Raw genomic sequence first — 18,938 nt, 5'->3', positions numbered from 1 at the left:
GTCCAGCAGAATTTTCTGCACACTTCACCACTGAGGCCAAAATGAGCATTGTGAATGTAAGAGCCTCACACTACATTGTTTGTTTGAATTGTATTTCAGGGCAGTTCGTGAAGACGGATAACCTGGACAGAAGTCAGTTCAAGATCCAGCCTCCACACCAGACTTCTCACTCACAAGGATTGCTGTCTACTAGATATTATGTGTACTCTTCAGACTTGGGTTCATACAGATATTATTCAGGCACATGAACACTTGAATATTGCAAAAATAGAGAAACTACCTTATTTAAGAATTTTGTGTTAATTGCGTGAACATTAAACAAATATATATTTCTTTTACTGTTTTTTGTTTTGTTTTCCAAAGCACCTAAAAGCCAATTCACACTGCCATACTCCAACAGGGTGAACACACTGACCAAGCAATACAAATGTTTTTTTTTTATAGTTTTTTATAGTTTTTGTGAAAGTGTGAACTGACCATAATGCTGTAATTCAGGGCCAGTTATGGGTAATTAACTTGGCTGAGACTTAGGCCAGTTATGGCCCTTGTCTGGAATTCAGACTTGGTACACACTAGGACCGTAAGTCATTGCGGTATGTGGGCCAAGCAGAAGCTGATTGTTTGGGCCGGAGCTGGGCCAGAGAAAAATTGCTATGTGGGGAGATTCATCGCGTAATTGTTTGGTGATCCGATTCTCTGACCGCTCGCTCCACTTTCATCATGGATATAGAGGCCTTTCTGCCATATCGGACGAAACAATAACATGAAATCAATAAGAAGATGCCGTTCACGAAATTTCCCCAAATCATTAATTCAATTCTCAAAACACATTTCTCAAAAAGTTTAACAATGAGTATTAAACATTAGGTAGCAAAACTGATGACACCAATCGGAAGCTCTGCATCCTAACAACTGAGAGAACTGAACGAATAATATACATGGGTTTTATACTTACACATTCAGTATAATTACAGTACAGTACCAGTACATTAGATGATGGAAATTTCACTCTTCTATATGTACAGTTAACTGTAGCAGATGTTGTACACCTTCAAACGTGTGACTGTCAAATTTTATTTGTAACCATTTTATTTATTTATTTTATTTTTTTATGTGTACTGCATGTCTGCAGAACTCTTGAAATGACTGCCTAGAGATATAGTCTTGTGTCAGGAGACCAGGAAACTGCTATAGTACTGTATACTGTAATGAAGCTTGACCAAATGTTGCAGAGGATGCTGAATTTACTTTTTATTTATTTATTTATTTTATTTTTGTACTGTACTGTATTGTGGTGCAACCAAGTTCATATACAATTATTTGGTATTTGAACTTTTCTAGTGTTTTTCATCTACTGCAAGATTACTTAATAACAGAATGTCTTCTTTAATTATACAAGCTCAGAAACATTAAAACTTCTTGAAGTTTTTTTTTAATTTTTTTTATATTGTGTATTGACTAGGTGCCATGATGGATATTGAAATGTTATTATTATTTTTTTTTAAACAGTATAGATGATTACTTAATGGTAAGGCACTATTTGTGAACACAAATGTGCATGTCAGACAACACATCCCAAAAAACTATGCATGGGGGCTTGCTTTGGTGTTGCCACCCCTTTGTCACCCTAAAAATTATTTTCTAGATCCGCCCCTGGAGCCACAGCCCTGGGGGCTGTTTAGCTCCAACCCTAATTAAACACACCTGATCCAGCATTTTGAATGCTTTGATAGTTACTCAAATACAGATTGTAATGTTGCTGGAAGCGGAGGAAACCAGTAGAGGTAAGGATCTATGTGCAGGTAGTTTAAAGCAAACAAAGGAATAGAGCAGAGACATGAGTAGAACGGCAACCATTGCATTTAACAACTGACAAAGCAAAAGGCAAACACAAGGGCTATCCACCTTATTTCTCCCATTGGAGAGGGAGTGGACATTTGTAAATTTAATGTGTCTGGCTTCCGGTGTCATCTGCTTCAGGTTATTGTTAGCGGTATAATACAGCTTGTTTTGCTGCTTGGTATTGCAAACTGATGTGTTTTACCATCAGGTGTGGATTAACGCACAGGCTTGCCTATAGGCTGCAGCCTAGGGGCCTCACGTGTGCATGGGCCTCGGATTGGCCAGACTGTGTTTTTATTATTTTAAATTTACTTCAGCACGAACGAAAAAGACCCTCATTGGCCAATAAGAAACTTTAAATGAGGATTCGTTGCAGAGCGTCTGACAAAATTAATGTCTTGTATTGTAGAATGCACGCTTAGCACGCGCATTCAAAAGCACTTAACTCAAGAGACGAGACACAAGATTGGGTTCATGAGAACGAGACGAGGCCAGATTTATATTATTATTATTTTTTAAATCCTCAATGACCAAATACATGACTGGAAAAATAGTCTGCAGGTGCGTTTTGAATTGTTTTAACTAATCATCTTGTAATAAATGTAATTGTATCTCTACTTTCTGAGTATGAATTATCATATGCAGTAAAAGACAACAACACTCAGCACTGTAAAAGGTTTTGCCACAAACTCAACTGACTGGCTTCTCTTCTGTATGATCTCATGTGAGTCTTTTCAGACCTTAACTGTACATGAATACCTCCTAACTGAACGCCTTTTCGTAAAATTGAACACAGAAATAAAAGCAGTATAAATAACAAAAAATAAAAATAAATAATAATAATAACACAGTTCTTTAAGTGCAAACAAGTGCAGCCATGATCAAAGTAGGCTACTCTCAAATAGAGACCAAATTTTTCAAGCATATACAGAGCTAGACAACCACACAACCTATTATAGCCTACAACAGCCAATATATTGTATGTGTTACGTCTTGAGACGTATTTTGTTTGCTTTGTTCTGTGTTTTGTGGTATGTATGCTGTTGTTGTTCTTCTTTTGTTTTTTTTTTCATGTCTACTGCTGTCACTGTCGTGGAGGTGATTGGATACACCTGTTGCTGGTTACCTATTCAACTCGGCTCCACTGATTGGCTGCACTCAGGAGGAAGCAGCATAAAGCCAGCACTGTCTCAGCAAAAGGAGAGAGAGGGTTGCAGTTTGTAACCTGTCACACGGACTTCTTTTCTCTGGCTCCAAGCTAACTTTGTTTTGTTGTTGAGTGCTAACCATTGGTGCTACTGTGAATTTGGTTGTAGATTTGTACATTTGTTTAGGGTTCAAGGGTTTTGTAAGGAAACTTGTAGGGAGGTGGGTGCCTTTTTCTTTAATTGCTTTTCTCCTGGTTATCTGGGTAGTCAAGGAGTTAGGGAAGTTCAATTTTGTTATTCATTTGTTTTTGGTTTATGTATAGGTAAGTTATGTTTAAAATTGAGTTAGAAATCTTTTGTTTGTTATGTTGGCCTTTGCCCCCTCCTGAAGCTAATGTTTCCTATTATTTTTTTCTTATGATTTAATAAAAAAACAATAACAAGTTATTTTGTTTGGAGTTGTGTTATTGGGGCTGGAGACAAGAGGTCCCTGTGATTTCTCTCTCCAAAGTTTGTTACTGCTATGCCCATTACCTCTAGACACAAAAAGGGCTAGCACATAACATATGTAACCTAATTTGCTCGCATCAGGGAGTCAGTTTCAAAGCGCGGGTTATTAAAATCGCTTTTGGATGCGCGTGCACATTTTACTTGGTTAATTAAATTAAAATTGGTTTAACTTCTGTTTAATTAAATATGATGAACGTCTCTCTCTCTTATCCTTAGCTGGCGTTGTGCCAAAGACGACTTCTTAGCTCATACATTGCATTTGAAAGGTCTCCAGTTTGTTGATTTCCATCTTCAGAAGGGTCCAAGTCTCCGATCCATATAGTAGGATCAGAATAATTAGGGACCGGAAAAGGCACATCTTGGTCGCAATCGTGATATTGGCCTTCTTCCACAAGCACCACTTAAACGATGCAAACACTGCTGCTGATTGGCCGATTCAGCACTGAACTTCTGCAACTGCTGCAATCTTCTTAAAATTTTGCACTGAACAGATCATATGCGATCATGAACTGAAAACATAGAGAGTTTAAAACCATGCAGCCGTCCACTTAAAGAAAGAAGAGGAACTGCATCTGAATGTGTGAGAATTTCACAGCTATCAGTCTACACCGGGTGGGTTGAGCCAGTGCGGTCAAACCCACTCACGCGAGTTCACACACTCTGTAGTAACATGTTTCCAAACACAGCGCTGAGAATAGAACTAGAAGAGCGTAACACAAATCGGACAAAAAATAGACATAAAAGATTGCTGATTGTAAAAAATTGTGTTATAATGTAGATCTCACATCTGATATAAATATATTGTTATAAATACAAGATACAAATATATATATATTGAGAGTAAACTTACATTTCAGTCATTTAACAGACTCTTCTCCAGAGCAACAAACTGCTTATTTTATATATATATATATATATATATATATATATATATATATATATATATATATATATATATATATATATATATATATATATATATATATATATATATACATATATATACATATACATATATACATGAGGCTCCATTCATTATAAACGGATGGCAATCATGATTTTCTTTCTGAATTTTCAGCTGTGAGGTACTAACTAGAAAACAAGTGCAATTCAAAAATGGTAATTCACTAAAGGTGATATACTGTATAAAATAATAATAATAATAATATATTTTCTATTACGTACTGATTTTTGGAGAAACAACAATTAAATGATTTTCATACACACATTTTAGTTAATTAAATTGTCTGAGTTTCGTTATTTATTTATTTATTTATTTTTACAAATTTTTAAACAAATGTTCTAGTTTTCCACTTTTCAGTTGCTGTATACATTTATTTTGCATTGCTAAGTTAGAATCTGAATGAACCTAACTGTTATATGCAGTATAGATGATTTTTCACATCTGTATAGCGTGAGTGTAATGCAGCTGTATAGCGTGAGGAATAAATCGTTAGTTGGTGAGATCAGAGGAAGTTAACACCCGCAGGAGGAGCTGATGATGTTAAAGGAAGAGATGTAAATATAGAATGAAAAGAAAGACGGACAGAAACAGAAAATGTCTGATAAGTGTGACATGTGTCTGCTGGGACTGATCACTCTCTCTGCACTTCTCACAGGTAAAGAAACCTGCTCATGATCTATAATACACTATAAAAGATCTGTATAATGAACCATTTCAAAAATGATTTAATTAATTTAATCCCTCTAGCAGTGAGTCTGGCTGGAGTTCATTTTTCACACATTTGAGATGTTGTATGTCAGAGATTCTCAGCTCTGGTCCTCGAGGTTCAAGTTCCTGCAGAGTTTAGCTCCAACCTTGATAAAAACTCACCTGCCTGTAACTTTCTAGCAATCCTGAAGACCTTAATTAGCTTGTTCCGGTGTGATTGATTAGGGTTGGAGTTAAACTCTGCAGGAAAGTGGACCTCGAGTCGAGACTGCTGTGTGTCATATTGTTACACTCATAAATGTGATGCACAGGTCTGTTTATGTTAAGATTGTTATAAAATGAACTAAACTGTTGTAAGATATTTAACGCCAGTTTACTCTGCATTAATTTTCTGCTTAAAACAGGACACAAAAAAAAAAAAAAGAGTAAATATATTAGAGTAAGAGTAAATATAAATATGTTTTCATATATAGGTACCAGTGGAGCGGATGAGACTCATGTGTTCTGCAGTTCTGGTGAAAATGTCCGTCTGTCCTGTAATAATGCTCTTTCTGGCTGCACATCAACTACATGGACCTATGACAGACATTCAGAGACAGTTGAACTGATTACTTTAGGAATAAAGAAGAAAGACACAGAGAGACATGAGAGACTGAGTCTGGGCTCTGACTGCTCTCTGAACATCAAGAACGTCACAAAAGAAGATCGTGGATTGTACTCCTGCCGACAATATGTGAATGGAGTACAACAAGGAACTGATGCACTTGTTTATCTGCATGTTCTTCACGGTCAGTGTTTCTGTGAATATTATGATTATATGTTGAATTAAACAGTAATATTGTTGTTCCTGAAAAGACTGGAATCAGTCGTGTAATCTCTGTCTGATTTCTGTTTCAGTCTCTTCATCATCCTCACAGTCTGAGATCAGATCAGGCCGCTCTGTGACTCTCTCCTGTCAGTTATATTATGATCGAGTCTCTTGTGATTATGTGGTTGGTTCTGAGGGAATTGATCTGATCTGGGTGAATCAGGCTGGTGTGAATCTGCAGACAGACTCCAGATTTCAGATATTCTCCTCAGAACAGTGTCTCAGCTCTCTGACTACAACACTCCTGAATGAAGATCACAACAGAGAGTGGAGATGTCAGGTTACACAGAGAAACCAGCTGAAGACCTCAGCCACATATACTGTCAAGTATTCAGGTAAATTATTTATAAGAATTAATTATCAGTAATTTAAACATGATTGTAGTCTATGATGTATCTGAACATTCATCTTCAGCTCCGACCGAAACAAAGACACCGTCTCCAGTCACCAGCTCTACATCAGCTGCAGCTCCTACACAACCAGGTACATAATCAGCTGTTAAGATGAATGTTTACTGATAACTGAAGACCTCAGTCAGATACACTGAGAAGTATTCAGATAAGAAACTACATTTCTTTAATCAATTTCTGAAGAATCTCTGATGCGGAGACATGAGGTGATGATTAATAATGTCCTTCATTCACGATCAGCTGGGTTTATGGCTGCAGATCACTGTTTTACTCTCATATAATCAGAGGTGGACAGTAGTGAAGTATTTTTACTTTACTCAAGTAAATTTAAAAAGTATCTGTGCCTTATCAGAGTGTTTTTCTTTTTGGGAAACTTTTACTTCACTACATTCCAAAGTTTATGTCGTACTTTTTACTGATCTTTGAATTACTTTTACTTAAATAAAAGTAAGAAAGCACTAGATTTCTAATTTAATTAAGTATTACATTATATTTAACATGAAAAGCAGTGCAGTAAAAAGTACAATATTATGCTTTGGAATATTGTGAAGTGAACGTTTTCTAAAGAAAACACTCTGATAAAGTGCAGACACTTGAAAATAACTTTCAAAGCAGAGTAAAATACTTCATTACTGTCCACCTCTTCATATATAATAGAAGTATAAACAACTCTGTAAATTGTGATAAATGAACACAAACTGTGTTGTGTTGTGTGATGTAATGATTAAGTGTGACAATATAATATTAATGTTCAACAGTATGATGCATCTGAACATTCATCTTCTGCAGGTGTAAAGGATTCAACACTGATTCCAGTCAGCAGCTCAGACTCTGAGAAATCAACCCAAACTACAGCAGCTCCTACAACACGAGGTACATGATCTCTGACACACTTCATCAGTCTCTCACTTCAGTGGTTTGCAGTTACTCTCACAAACTGTATCATTACATCTGCATCTGCAAAGTAGCTCAGATTTAATCAGATTTGTGAATATAATGTAGTCCAGGGTCTTTTGATAGACATGGATCGTCAGTCATGACGATAATCATTTCCAGTACAGTGTGTTATTTGTAGTTCTACCCTTCAAAATAATCATGAATCATCAACATTAAACAGATCACTTGTAACACACGAGGCATGATGCTGCTTGCAGATGTAAATATGTATTTCTGCTGATAAAACATGATCCATTTCTACAGGAGGCTTTAAACAGTTCCTGTAATTAATCAGACTATCTGAGGCTATGAGGCTGTTTTTGCTAAAAAGCTATTCATATTAATAATAATAATAATAATAATAATAATAACAACAATGAAGTCAAACAGGGCTAAGATGTATTTTATAAAATATGGTGCATCAGATTCAGAACTAAAATCTTCCTTCTTATACAGATATAAAGACTATACCATCCCATGAGACAACTTCAGCTACACCGCAAGGTATTTATATGTCTTACTCATTTCAGTGGTTTAATGTGACACTTACAGTAGAATTTATATTTTTTGTTGATTTTTTTTTTTTTTTTTTGTAGACTCTAAGGCTGATTATACATGTGACAACTTTTTTTGAGCAATATTGCTTGTGCTCTTTCCTGTTGAGAATGGGTAACAGATTTCTGTCTGGATATTTTAGATCGGTTGTGGGCCCTGTGTCTCACCTGATTGGCTGTTGATGGCAACATTGCTCAAAAAGTGCCCCGTCATGTCCTTTGTACATCACCACCAAACCACAAGTCTTTAATCATGTCAAGTCTCCTAACAATCTGAAACAATCGTGTTAATTATTATTTTATTAATCTTTCAGTATAGTAGTTTTTATATCTTTGATTTCAAAGACAGTAATATACAGTAGATGTTCTGCTGTTGTCTTTATCTGAATCTGAATGTGTCTCTCTATAGTCTCTCCCTCAGTGATTGGGATTGTTGTTGCTGCTGTGTTGGCTGTTCTGGTTACTGCTGTTATTCTTTGGGTGGTTCGTAAAAAAAGAGCTGGTGAGTTTTCAGAGTTTACAGGCATTACAGCAGACAAGCATTTCAAAATATCAGACTTTATTAAATATCAGTATTTACAGATAGGCACATCAGTTTCAGTTTTATCACACATTTATTAAGATGTGATGTTAAGTACTGTATGTGTTGTGATGAAATGTTTGTCTTGAGTGAACAGCAATCAACAAACTAACAAGAAAATGTATGATATTTTTCAGCATTAGAATTCTTCAAGACTTTTATAATTTATTGTTTGCATTCTGTGTTTTGTTGGTGAGTTATCATAAATATTCCCATTATTTTCCAGATAACAGAAAAGTGACTAATGACTCTGTGGTAAGTATCATAATGCCGATGACCCATGAGGTTGATGCATTAGCTATTATTTTGTCTATAATCACTGCTCCAGGGCAGACTGTCTCAGTTATATGTGTACTTTTATTAGTCAGGTTAAATAAATACTTCAGCTGAGTGAAAAGTTAGTATATTTGTACTGTTTCTTATTTGAATATCACATATAACAATAAATATAATGGAACCCACTGATGCAATCATAACTTACTTCGCCATGTTTCCATTAATGTTTAGGAGCAGAAATATGAAGTGACTTATACTGAGGTTGCCACACGCTGTAAAATCCAAAAAGCCAAAAGAATGAGGTGAGAAAAACACTTCCCTGTTCTTCTGTCGATGCCACTAATGAATCCACCTTCTCTCAACATAACAGTTTGTACACCTAAATCAGTTTTATTCTTAGATGCAGGTCCTCTAAATTTGTATCTTGAGTTAAGCTCTAACATCACGCTGTAATATTTGTGAGTTAACACTTGCACCTTGTTTGACAATATTTGTGATGTTCATTCAGGTTCATGATGAGGATAAAGTGACTTATTCTTCTATCAGATGAGCAACAGCTGGACCTCAGGATGACTTTGTGAACAAGAACCATCACAAATAAGTTAAACAGTCATTAATTAAACAAAGACCTCCTAATATCAATCGCAGAGGAATATTAACCTTATATAACTGACTCCTAAGGGTTTCAGTCAGTCCTATTGTAAATGCCGTCTCTCACATTTTTGCAAACAATCCCAAGTGGTGATCTGAGTGTAATATTTTGGCCAATTTGGGATGTTTATGTCAAAGTAGCTGTTTGCTTGTTGAATTAATGTCAGTACCTTTATTATTAATTCTGGATTTAATCATTAACCTCTGCTTGTACAAAGAAAATGACAGTTTCTCTCTTAAATCATTCTCATTAAATCATCTATTTTCTTGAGTGATTACTGCAGACTAATTAGCTGTCAGCTTGCACTAATTATGAAAACAGAAAGAGTTATGTGATGATTTAAATGTTTATCACAATAAGACAAGAATGATAATTTGGTGTTTGAACCACTGAGCAGCTGCTTTCAGTAACACGTGTAAGATCAGATTTTATTGTCATTAATAAAAGTAAAACATGAAGCAGCCTGTATCAAACATATATTTACAGTGAAATATTCTTGTGTAGATTTGGTAGACATCATACAGAAACCTCTTGATTGTGTGTTCAAACCACAGTGGATGCAGTGGAGTTTGTGCAAAACTATCTCTGTTAGTGTCAGATTGTGCCTGCGAGGGACTTGTCAGTGGTTTTTCACTGTAAATACTGTTGCAACGTAACTGTTTTACATCCTCTTTTAAACTATTTCTGTGCTTGAGGCATTTGTGAGTAATGCAGAAATGTCTATAAATGCTTAATTTAACAACTGTAAGAGCTGAGAGTTAGTTTTGAAGAAACAGAAGAGATGATGTGTAGTGAATCATTTTATGACTGAATGATTCTGGTACTTTAACGGTTCTGTTGAATATTGTTTAAGGACTTCAAGGAAGAAATATTTGGAAAATAAATGCACTGGCAAAAGATTGGGATCATTTTAATAATAAATATATTTATCTTACAATTCTTCCAGTTATTATTTTATTTTATTATTTTTATTTTATTTTTTTTTTTTGCTAAATGTCTATTTAGACAAAACAGCAGGTTTTAAAAAAAATAAAATAAATACATTTAATACATTTGGCCATAATCTAGAAAAGCTGATGCTGTATTGGCTATGGCTAAGTGCAAGATAGGCTATTTTTTCTTTTCTTTTTGAGTAATGAAAATGCCGTACTTTATTATTATTATTATTATTATTACAGGAAAATAAAAAAAAATTAAAATAATAATAATGTTATAACCGGTCTTTTTTCCTACTTAAACCGGTTTCGGAACCGTAATAATACAGAGGCACACGTGAACAGAAACATTAAAATACAGATTCTGCTCGAAATGAACTGATACATTTATATATATATATATATATATATATATACACATTTATTTAATTTTTTTTTTAAGCCCTGATACACAGAGTAGTATGATATGATATGATATGATATGATATGATATGATATGATATGATATGATATGATATGATATGATATGATATGATATGATATGATATGATATGATATGATATGATATGATATGATATATGATATGATATATGATATGATAGAGTATGTGTCTATGGATTGCTATGCATAAGCTGTCCACCATATTGGAACTCATTTGTGAACACAAGTTGACTGCATCTGCAACCATAGCTATACGCATGTATGAGTATCTGCAATAGTCGATGCAATACATGATTTTGCTAAGCTAACATAATATATAAGCCGTAATAAATAAATAAAGCCGTTAGCTAACATAGCATTGAAAAGTTACTACAGTTTAAAAACCTGTAATATTGGGTTAATTATATACAACATGATCTCACAGAATACCGTGTAATGTTCACGGACTTAACCTCTGAAAATCCGTAATGGGCTCACAGAAAAAATTCCGTGATGGGCTCACAGAAGTGATACCAATGTAAGTCAGTGACAGGCATCAGCCGTGCTCCACGCAGGGAAACCCTTAGCATCAATATGCCGACGCGATACTGGGGAATTTATCGTCATCATTATTGTTCAGAACTGGGTAGGTTTAGGGTAGGGGTGGGGTCAGGTATTCCACCACCGTGATGCCACCACAGATTCGGGTTAATTAAGTCCGTGAACATTACACGGAATTCTGTGAGATCAGGTTGTTATATATATATATATATATATATATATATATATATATATATATATATATATATATATATATAAAAACACAAATCAATTCATTTTCACATATGAAAAGTTTAAATCTCAGCAGTTTTTACAACTGGAAGCTGCACAATATTGTGATGTTTACATGATTTTTACTGTGCTTGAAGAATCGTTGACCATTTCGAGATGCCGTCAATGTGTATGGAACTGTCAAATATGGCATCTACGTATACATATCCATGATTACTACACTGTACCTTTACATAGCAAGTAGTTGTTTGCTGATTATGTGTGTGTGTGTGTGTGTAAGTGATGAGGTGCAATTTTTATTTTTTTCATAAATTGTGCTTATCTTGCATGAATAGCCTTTTGTGTGTATGAGCAAACAGTTATGACAATATTGGCTGTAATTTATGAGTGAGTTTATTCATCTTCAGTCTACCTCGCTAATATCAACATATCTTATCAGTCACATGGTTCAAATTTTCCTGCTCTTGCAGAGTATAATTTGGACATGATTCTTACAACAAGAATATAATACATTTTACAAAGAGTTGATTGATAGAAACGTTCAAAGCATGAATTTTCAAACTCATACACACCCAACATGAATATAAACCTACAAACTATTCAATAGTAATTCAAAAAACATACACAATGAGTGACTAGGGCATGATAGTGGTGCATATATACATGGAAAGGGAGTCTCTGTAGCATTCTGTGAATGTGAGGATATTCTGTGAGGAACAAAGAGGTTAAAAGGTCTCATAAGGAATCTCAGTCTGGTTCTTGTCTTCAAGGTGGGAGAAATCAATCCGATGAAGTCTTTAGCTCATGATTTCTCTCATGGATTTATATGTGGTGGTCATGCTGTGCATCTCAATCTTGGTTACTTGCCCCAAATTTGACAAAGTCCTTCCTGAGTTGGAATTATCAATAAGTGTTCTTTTGTTGTTTCTCCTGTTCTTTGTGGCACCAGGGTATCGTGGACAGGTATCGTTGTCTTCTTATCCTGGGCCTCTTTGTGGAATTTGGCTCTTTGGGTTGTTCAACACCAATCTGATCGAATCTTAAATTGTCTGATTCACTCTGATACACTACAAAAAACAGACAGAGGATAATGTTCCTGTAGACACAAACACCCAGAGTCTCCAAACTGATGCTTAAAATGTGGCCAAGTTTTACACATCCAGCAGCTATTAATCGTATTGTCAAATTGGCAGAGCATAAATGTCTAAAGGGTAGAAAAGGATTCTGGAACAATGACTCTTCCATCAGCCAAAAACCTGCACGTATTCCAGCAGGTCTTGATACTGAGTCCCATATTGCCTGCTTTCCTCAAGAGTGCAACCGCAGTATTAAGCCATGCAATATCACTGTTATACAGCAGTCTCTGTGCAGCCTGTAGACAAAAAGCCATAAGTCTAGATCAAATATCCACAAGACCTCGGCCCCCTTCTTGCATAGGCAAAAAAAGGACAGCTGCTTGAACCCAATGCTATCCTGACCAAAAAAAAAAATCACCAGCATCCTTTGAATGTCTTGAAGTAATCCAGCGGGAGGCTGTAATACAGTGAATTTATGCCACAGAGCAGAAGCGACCAAATTATTGACAACTAAAACTCTCCCCCTGTAGGATAACTCGGGTAGCAACCAGTTCCATCTAGACAATCGGGTGCACACTCTCTCCAAAATTCCCTCCCAATTTTTCTTTTGAAACTCAACAGAACCCAAAAACACACCATGTATTTGTATCCCTATTCTATTCCGTTTTAAATTACCTGGTAGATGTGGGAGATTTTCCAAATTCCTTTGACCTGACCAAAAAGCCTCAGTCTTATCCCAATTTACTTTTGCTGACGATACCCCTTCATATATATTAATGACTCTAGATAGAGCTTTTATGTCATTATTGTCATTAACAAAGACTGTAACATCATCGGCATGAGCAGTAATTATAGCTCTTAAATATTGAGGGATCATGGGTATCGATAAACCAGTTAGAGTTTTCCTTATATTAAAAAGTAATGGTTCAATGGCAATACTGTACAATTGACCTGATAAAGGCCATCCTTGTCTAATGCTATTGAGCGAATTTTGTGCCAATAATCATCAAACAAATCCAGTGTTTTGCAAATAAACAATCTGCTTTGCAAAGAAAAACTCGACTTTCAAACAAACGCAAACTGATTTGCAAATACAAAACTATCTGAGAGAAAATGCAGATGTATGGACAAATATGTATTGTGTGTTACAACTGTGAGACTCGTTTGCCTTTTTATGACGAAATGTGACTTGATTTTCTCACAAATGCGGCGGATGCAGGCGGATTTTCTCACATGTGTGCAAACAGATTTTCTCACAAATGCGGCGGATGCAGGCGGATTTTCTCACATGTGTGCAAACAGATTTTCTCACAAATGCAATCCAAAAACAGCAGATGGCGCTGTTGGTCAATTTATGCTAGTCTCTCGAGACCCGAAACACCCGTTTACCTTTTCAGGGAATACAGCAGACCAACATGAGTGGGGAACAGGTGAGTTTCTGTCTTACTATATCTATAATTAACCATTTAGCCTAGGTGTTTTCACAAAGCGTCCCCACTACAATGTTAGTGAAATTCACAATAAGTGCTGTAAAGTTGTTAACATGATTGATTAGTTAAAAAATCAGGAGTGACATGGCTAAACATTTAACTAGGCAGTCTTTCTCTATAAAAATGATCTGATCCATTCTCTGTACCTCTTATCCTCTGTTGGATCGCAGGATATAGAATATATAGACTACATATGTTGATACAATTGTTCAACATTCAAAAAAACGCATGGGGTATAACAATAAATTGTCACAATATATTGTAATACTAAAATGCAGATGTATTTTGGATAGCGACAACTGTGTATCAAGACAATAAATTATCATCCCTTCAATAATAGTTTTAACACGAACAAGACAACCTTTTACAAATTCTTCTATTTTTTCAATACTAACTTTTTTATCTGGAGAAAAAAGGAGAGCAACTCCCGCACTAAGATTTGTACCATGACTAAGTATATGTTGACCTTTCCACCACATCCCCCACTCTATTTCATTCTCAATATCACTATGAGTTTCCTGCAATAAAATGACATGTAACTTTTTATTTTGCATTACTTCCGACACTAAAGCTCGTTTATGTCTATCCCTCCTCCATTAATATTTAATGAACCCACCCTCAAAAGATCCATATAGATATTTAGGAAGGTTAGAGTTAAAACAACAGCAAAGGAAAACAACAGAAAGAAAGATGAGATCACCACGTGATGCATGGCTAAGCACTTACAAGAAAGCTTTTAGCCTCTTCTTCTTATCCACTCTTCTACTTTTTCTAAAAACTGTGACATGTTTTTTAAACGAAAACATTTTTTTTCACTTAACTGATCAAGATTCACAGTCTTTTGCAGAAACGCCACTGACCTCTCAAATTTATCAACATCAGGAAAAATTCCTTGATATTAACTTGTTTCCCAAACGTCTCATCAAGAAACCCATTAATTTCCTCTAATGTATACAAGGAAGAATCTTTAATGGATATATCCTGAGAATCACCTTCAGGTTCACAAACAGAACCTCCTTGTGAATCACATTCATAATCAAATATAGAACCATTTTCGTCTGATACAACATCTTCTATTGCACTTAGTGCTGACTGCAGATAAAGTCCTAATCGTTGGTGATTTTAATATCCATGTTGATAATGAAAGTGATTCGTTGGGATCAGCATTTATAGACATTCTAAACTCAATTGGTGTTAAACAACACGTGTCAGGACCTACTCATTGTCGAAATCATACTCTAGATTTAATACTGTCACATGGAATTGATGTCAGTGGCGTTGAAATTTTGCAGCAGAGCGATGATATCTCAGATCATTATCTAGTCTCCTGTATATTCCATATAGCTAAAGCTGTAAAGCCAACTTCTTGTTACAAATATGGTAGAACCATTACCTCTACCACAAAAGACTGCTTTATAAATAATCTTCCTGACTTATCTCAGTTCCTCAGCATATCCAATAGCTCAGAACAACTTGATGATGTAACAGGAACTATGGACTCTCTCTTTTCTAGCACTTTAGATGCGGTTGCTCCTTTACGCTTAAGGAAGATTAAGGATAAGAGTCCAACACCGTGGTATAATGAGCACACTCACGCCCTAAAGAGAGCAGCCCGGAAAGTGGAGCGCAGCTGGAGGAAAACTAAATTAGAGGTATTTCGTTTAGCTTGGCGGAAAGTACCCTATCCTACAGAAAAGCATTAAAACTGCTAGATCTGATTACTTTTCGTCTCTTCTAGAAGAAAACAAACATAACCCTCGGTATTTATTCAATACAGTAACTAAATTAACGAAAAATCAAGCATCAACAGGTGTTGGCATTTCCCAAGAGCATAGCAGTAATGACTTTATGAACTACTTCACTTCCAAGATCGATACTATCAGAGATAAAATTGTATCCTGCAGCCGTCAGCTACAGTATCGCATCAGATAGCGCACTATAGACCCCTGAGGAACAATTCCACTCATTCTCTACTGTGGGAGAGGAAGAATTGTATAAACTTGTTAAATCATCTAAACCAACAACATGTATGTTAGACCCGATTCCATCTAAACTACTAAAAGAGCTGCTTCCAGAAGTCATAGATCCTCTTTTGGCTATTATTAATTCATCATTGTCATTAGGATATGTCCCCAAAACCTTCAAATTGGCTGTTATTAAGCCTCTCATTAAAAACCACAACTTGACCCCAAAGATCTAGTTAATTACAGACCGATCTCAAATCTCCCTTTTCTGTCAAAGATACTAGAAAGGTAGTATCCTCACAATTATATTCCTTCCTAGAGAAAAATGATATCTGTGAGGAATTCCAGTCAGGATTTAGATCGTATCATAGTACTGAGACTGCTCTCATTAGAGTTACAAATGACCTGCTTCTATCATCTGATCGTGGTTGTATCTCTTTATTAGTTCTACTGGATCTTAGCGCTGCGTTCGACACTATCGACCACAACATTCTTTTGAATAGACTAGAAAACTTTGTTGGCATTAGTGGAAGTGCCTTAGCATGGTTCAAATCGTACTTATCTGACCGCCATCAGTTCGTAGCAGTGAATGAAGAGGTATCATATCGATCACAAGTGCAGTATGGAGTACCTCAAGGCTCAGTACTAGGGCCGTTACTTTTCACGCTCTATATGTTACCCTTGGGAGATATTATCAGGAGACATGGTGTTAGCTTTCACTGTTATGCTGATGATACTCAGCTCTATATTTCTTCGCGGCCCGGTGAAACACACCAAATTGAGAAACTAACGGAATGCATAGTCGATATAAAAAACTGGATGACGAGTAATTTTTTACTGCTAAATTCTGAAAAAACAGAGGTGTTAATTATCGGACCTAAAACCCCACATGTAATAACCTAGAACATTATCTAACACTTGACGGCTGCTCTGTCAATTCTTCTTCATCAGTCAGGAACCTAGGTGTGCTGTTCGATAGCAATCTGTCATTTGAAAGCCATGTTTCTAGCATCTGTAAAACTGCATTTTTCATCTCAAAAGCATATCTAAATTGCGACCAATGCTCTCAACGTCAAATGCAGAAATGTTAATTCATGCGTTTATGACCTCAAGGTTAGACTATTGTAATGCTTTATTAGGTGGTTGTTCTGCACGCTTGATCAACAAACTACAGTTAGTCCAAAATGCAGCAGCTAGAGTCCTTACTAGAACCAGGAAATATGACCATATTAGCCCGGTTCTGTCAACACTGCACTGGCTCCCTATCAAGCATCGGATAGATTTTAAAATCTTGTTAATTACTTATAAAGCCCTGAATGGTTTAGCTCCTCAGTACTTGAGCGAGCTCTTATCGCATTATAGTCCTCCACGTCCGCTGCGTTCTCAAAACTCTGGCCGTTTGATAATACCTAGAATATCAAAATCGACTGCGGGCGGCAGATCCTATTCCTATTTAGCACCCAAACTCTGGAACAGTCTACCTAACACTGTTCGGGAGGCAGACACACTCTGTCAGTTTAAATCTAGATTAAAGACCCATCTCTTTAGCCTGGCTTACACATAACACATTAATACGCTTCTATTATTCAAATCCGTTAAAGGATTGTTAGGCTGCATTAATTAGATCAACCGGAACCGGGAACACTCCCCATAACACACGATGTACTCGTTACATCGTAAGTTGAATGGCATCTACGCTAATATTTGTCTGTTTCTTTCCTAGTCTGTTTCTCAGTCCGTATCCGATCAGATGGTGGATCAGCACCAAGAGATGATGTCTACAGCCCTGATCGTCAGCGGAGACCAGGACACCCAGATGACCCCAGAGATATATCCCCAGATATATCAACCAAAATAACAAAATAACTAAAATATAATAAAATACCTAACTACATAATACTACTATTGTTAGAAATTGCAACAAAATTAAAATAGAAATATAAACTTTTGAACTGCGGGTTTCGTCTGGTCAGAGGAGAACTGGCCCCCCGACTGAGCCTGGTTTCTCCCAAGGTTTTTTTTTTCTCCATTCTGTCTCAGAGGGAGTTTTGGTTCCTTGCCGCTGTCGCCTCTGGCTTGCTCAGTTGGGGACACTTAATTTCTAGCGATTATCGCCGATTTGATTGCACAGATACTATTTAAACTAAACTGAGCTAGACAATGACATCTCTGAATTCAATAATGAAATGCCTTTAATTGAAATTTGAGTGTTTAATCTTATCATTATACATTACTGACACTCTATCCTCCAATTTGATACTGTTAAGTGCTTTGACACAATCTGTATTGTAAAAGCGCTATATAAATAAAGGTGACTTGACTTGACATGTAACTTTTTATTTTGCATTACTTCCGACACTAAAGCTCGTTTATGTCTATCCCTCCCTCCATTAATATTTAATGAACCCACCCTCAAAAGATCCATATAGATATTTAGGAAGGTTAGAGTTAAAACAACAGCAAAGGAAAACAACAGAAAGAAAGATGAGATCACCACGTGATGCATGGCTAAGCACTTACAAGAAAGCTTTTAGCCTCTTCTTCTTATCCACTCTTCTACTTTTTCTAATAACTGTGACATGTTTTTTTAAACGAAAATATTTCTTTTCACTTAACTGATCAAGATTCACAGTCTTTTGCAGAAACGCCACTGACCTCTCAAATTTATCAACATCAGGAAAAAATTCCTTGATATTAACTTGTTTCCCAAACGTCTCATCAAGAAACCCATTAATTTCCTCTAATGTATACAAGGAAGAATCTTTAATGGATATATCCTGAGAATCACCTTCAGGTTCACAAACAGAACCTCC

General features: G+C 36.0%; 1 protein-coding gene across 1 annotated transcript in view; it reads left to right on the top strand.

Moving 5' to 3' along the window:
• Positions 1 to 5,058: 5,058 nt before the first annotated feature.
• LOC131543446 (uncharacterized) overlaps positions 5,059 to 18,938 on the top strand; it is a 53,885-nt gene continuing 40,005 nt past the window's right edge. The window contains exon 1 of the mRNA XM_058780778.1: positions 5,059 to 5,119. Within this exon, the coding sequence (XP_058636761.1) occupies positions 5,059 to 5,119 (61 nt within the window). The remainder of the gene's footprint in view (positions 5,120 to 18,938) is intronic.

The sequence above is a fragment of the Onychostoma macrolepis genome, chromosome 07, assembly GCF_012432095.1.
Source record: "Onychostoma macrolepis isolate SWU-2019 chromosome 07, ASM1243209v1, whole genome shotgun sequence".
Taxonomy (NCBI): domain Eukaryota; kingdom Metazoa; phylum Chordata; class Actinopteri; order Cypriniformes; family Cyprinidae; genus Onychostoma; species Onychostoma macrolepis.
Note: the sequence above shows the minus strand (reverse complement) of the source record. Positions and strands in the feature narration are given on the sequence as shown.